At 40.6% G+C, this 3,690-nt stretch overlaps 1 protein-coding gene across 1 annotated transcript; it reads left to right on the forward strand.

Annotated features, from left to right (window-relative positions):
- Positions 1 to 1,464: 1,464 nt before the first annotated feature.
- Positions 1,465 to 2,977, forward strand: K441DRAFT_680740 (uncharacterized protein; the record flags this gene model as incomplete). The annotated part of the gene is made up of 3 exons (XM_067651397.1): positions 1,465 to 1,711; positions 1,768 to 2,735; positions 2,840 to 2,977. 3 exons carry the CDS (start codon positions 1,465 to 1,467, stop codon positions 2,975 to 2,977), a joined length of 1,353 nt encoding a protein of 450 aa, XP_067499361.1.
- Between the last annotated feature and the right edge of the window lie 713 nt (positions 2,978 to 3,690).

The following is a 3,690-nucleotide window of genomic DNA, read 5'->3' on the forward strand; positions in this document are numbered from 1 at the left end:
CCTTATCTAGGTCCGCGAGCTTTGTCTTCCCCTAGCTATTAGTATCCTTAAATAAGGCACAAATAGGTTCTTTAAGCTGTAGCAGATTGGTCTTAGGTGTTAATAGGTTAATATACTTCTAGAAGCGATTATTATTTACTTCTAACTTAATAACCTTAATCTATTCGTCCTAATTATTTAGGCTTATAAGGATAACAAATGATATAATAACGGAAGGGGTTTCTTGTTAAGAAGTTATTATAGGTAGTTATCTATAATTAAGATAATGATTAAAATTAATGGGAATAAAGGCTTTGGAATTAAAGATGATGTAGTAGACGGCCTAGGCTTATAACTGTTAAACGGACGATCAGGAATAAGAACTCTGTTTATTAAAGAGGGCTCTAGAAGCTCTCTTATATACATTAGGTAGGTCCAAATACAATAACGACGATGTCGTTATGTAGTAGGTCATAGTTTAAGAGAAACAGGTAATAAGACGTTTGATAAGATATATAAGCTTAAGATACGAGATAACTGAGACATAGTTCGTATAGACGATCTAGGTCGTTAGACAGTATTACGATAGTAGTAAGGAACTTTGATTTAGGTCGACACAATTATTATATAATGGAAGTTAATGGCTGAATTTATGGTAAGGTAGGGCCAAATCTAATAAATTAAAACTGGTTATACTGATTTTGGTGGAGGTACCTAATAATATTATCAAAAGTCTAACCATTGTTAGTTATACCAAAAAAAGCATAATTAGGGTGTGTAGATTGTAATACTAAATGTATCATTATATGCCCGGTATCGTATTAAGGAGTTTTGCCTATAGTGTTGAAAATTGAAAATTTCCTAAATTTAATTTATGTAGAGTAGTTAAGTAAGATATCAAAGCACGTGAGGTATTGCTAAGAGAGATATGACCGTATCTGGAATAGGCTGGGTAAATCCTGCAGAGAACTTTCGTTCTACGAATGAGCTTCAAGTGTGCGTATTACCCCTGCGCGGATCATCTATAAACTGACTAGCACGATGCAAGAGCAGGGCCTAGCAGCTGACTCCGAAGGGCCCTTGTGAGTGCTCAGCTGTTATTGGGTCGTTTCTTAAGCTCTGCCGCCTTCTCGCTAGTTGTTATAACCTGCGAGATCTCCCTCCTCTAATCTATAGCCTTTTCTTCTACACCTTTGAACATCTTTACCGTCTAGTGTAATATTATATACTTAGATACCACATACACTCGAGTCACTATTTCTCAGTAATTATTGCTCAGCACTTCTCATATCACAGTAGCTATGGCATTAGTAGGGCAGAGGAAATACGTATCTTCCCCCCAGGAGTGGGAAGACATATATGAGCGGTTTCTCAGCCTTTATGAGACATGCGAACTTAAAGAAGTCGTAGAAAAACTGAAAAGTCACGGTTTCTATGCAACGTAGGCACTCGCTCGCTAGAGATTAAAATGTGCCTAGACTACTAATGGGTTTACGCAGCGACAATCAATACAAAAAACAAATAACTAAGTGGCAAAAGGAAAGAAAGTTGCCTCCAAAGCATATCAAGCGCTCAGAATCGGAATTCATGATTCAGAAACGCAGGCAGCGAGAGTCAGAAGGACAGAAAGATACCCTCTTTCTTTACAATGGCTGGAAGATGCCCAACGAGAAAATCAATCACTTGAAGAACCGTTACCACATGGACGACTCTCTTCCGACCTCTCCACCTGGTAAGTCTATTGTCGCAAGAGCTTCAGAAAGGTTCAATGCTAACTGAATATACTAGAAACACCTTGCTGCATTAGCCACCATACTCCTTCGATCTCTCATGAATCAACACCAGAGGCAGTCAACCTGGCACCTTTCAGATCTTATAGCATTTCATTCGAACGGCCGTGGGAACACTTCGTTGCTCAGATGATTCTTAATCACAATGTCGACTTCACTATTCGAATCGAACAGAACAAAAAACCAGATCCAATGTCATTAGCAGCACAGGCCTCCTCAGGTTCTGCGTTGCATAGGGTTTTTAAGCAGTTTCGGGAGATGCCAACGGGTGCGTCTGTATTGAAGTTGCCTCCTCTACCTTCTTCCGTCGTCCAGCCTTCCTTACTATCCCTACTTGAGGATCAAAGCTTGATCCATGGGATCCCCCAGGGGGTTCTTCACCAATTATCACATGTCGCTAGGCATTATCCATCGTCGCCTCCGGATAGCGATTTCGAAATAGATCTTCTCACCTCTCGAATGAAGTGGGCACTCAATCTAAACGAGCCTCATTCAGATACTAAGTCTGATTTTGATGTGCTAAAGTCACAAAATACAGGCACAGAAGACATGTTTGAGTTTATTCAAGATCTCCCAGCCTCTTATCGCTCGCAGAAGTTAAGTAGTAAAGCGGAGGAGATCCACCACTATTTTGCGGCAGTCAAATCCAAATGGGTGACGCAAACCCCCAGCTCAATAAAAATTGCCGTCATTCGGCGAGGTTCATGGCAACTAGTTCGTCTACTATTGCGCTTATGCGAGTCTAATGGGGGTGCCACATTCATCGACATTTGGACCCTTCTCAGATTAACTCGTGTCATATTCCAGAGCTACGCCCCTGCCTCCACAGGAACAGAGCGGGTGCAGATGATAGGCAGATTGGGCAAAGCGGATGCTATTCTTGTAGATATATTCGAAAACCTCACGGCCCTCACCAAAGCCCTCGGCCCCGACACAGAGACCTGCCACTGCTCCTTAGTGTATTGTGTAAGCCGCTCTCAACGCCCTGCTTCGCTGAAGTCAATGCTGATCATATGTATAATATCAGTGCAGGTGTGGCATGGGACCATACAACCTAAAAATCCATACAGGGTGTGTTGATTGTGCTAGCCATGACTTTTACCCCTCTTGCATATCCTATAACTGCTGTGACTCAAATGATGCATGGCGGGCAGTGCGCCATGCGCAAGGCGTGCTTCTTCCGGGAATCTCAGGATTTTAAGTCCTAAATTGTTATTATTTTGTATTAACGGAGTCCCTAATATATAAATATATACTCTTATCTTTAGCAGTGTAAGAGATGGATGGATTGGATCTAGATCCAAATCCAGTTAGCCTTAAATCCATTAAATCCATCGGATCTGGGTTGAGATCCAAACTTTATCCATACCCAGGCTTCAATTTTGCCGTATATTAAGCCAATTCTGGCAATTTTTGCCACTTACATAATATAACGGCCCAGTGTGGTTTTTAGTATAATCTAACTACAGCTGTTTGCTAAGCTCTACCGCAACTATCCACTAAGTTCCACCGCAACTGTCTACTAAGTTCCACCGTAACTCTCCACCAAGTTCCACCGCAACTATCCACTAAGTTCTACTGTAACTATCTACTAAGTTCCACCGTAACTGTCTACTGAGTTCCACCACAACTGTTTATTAAGTTTTACTATAATCTACGGACCCTAACTTCTACTAACTAATTAGGATTTTCCATACCCGGTATAGAAAATCGCTATTAACTTACTACTAGCGCCTTAGCGGCACTTGTGAGGATTACTTAAATTTATAACCTCCGCCTCTTAGACCTAATTAACTTTAAAGGAGTTAACTTTATAGGCTTAAGTGGAGTTATATTAAGTCTTAAATTAATAATCTTATTCTTATTCTAGGAGTAGAGATATAAAGTTGTCTAGATTGTACTCTACTTAAGGTAGTTATAG

The sequence above is a fragment of the Cenococcum geophilum genome (genome assembly GCF_001692895.1).
Source record: "Cenococcum geophilum 1.58 unplaced genomic scaffold K441scaffold_52, whole genome shotgun sequence".
NCBI lineage: Eukaryota > Fungi > Ascomycota > Dothideomycetes > Gloniales > Gloniaceae > Cenococcum > Cenococcum geophilum.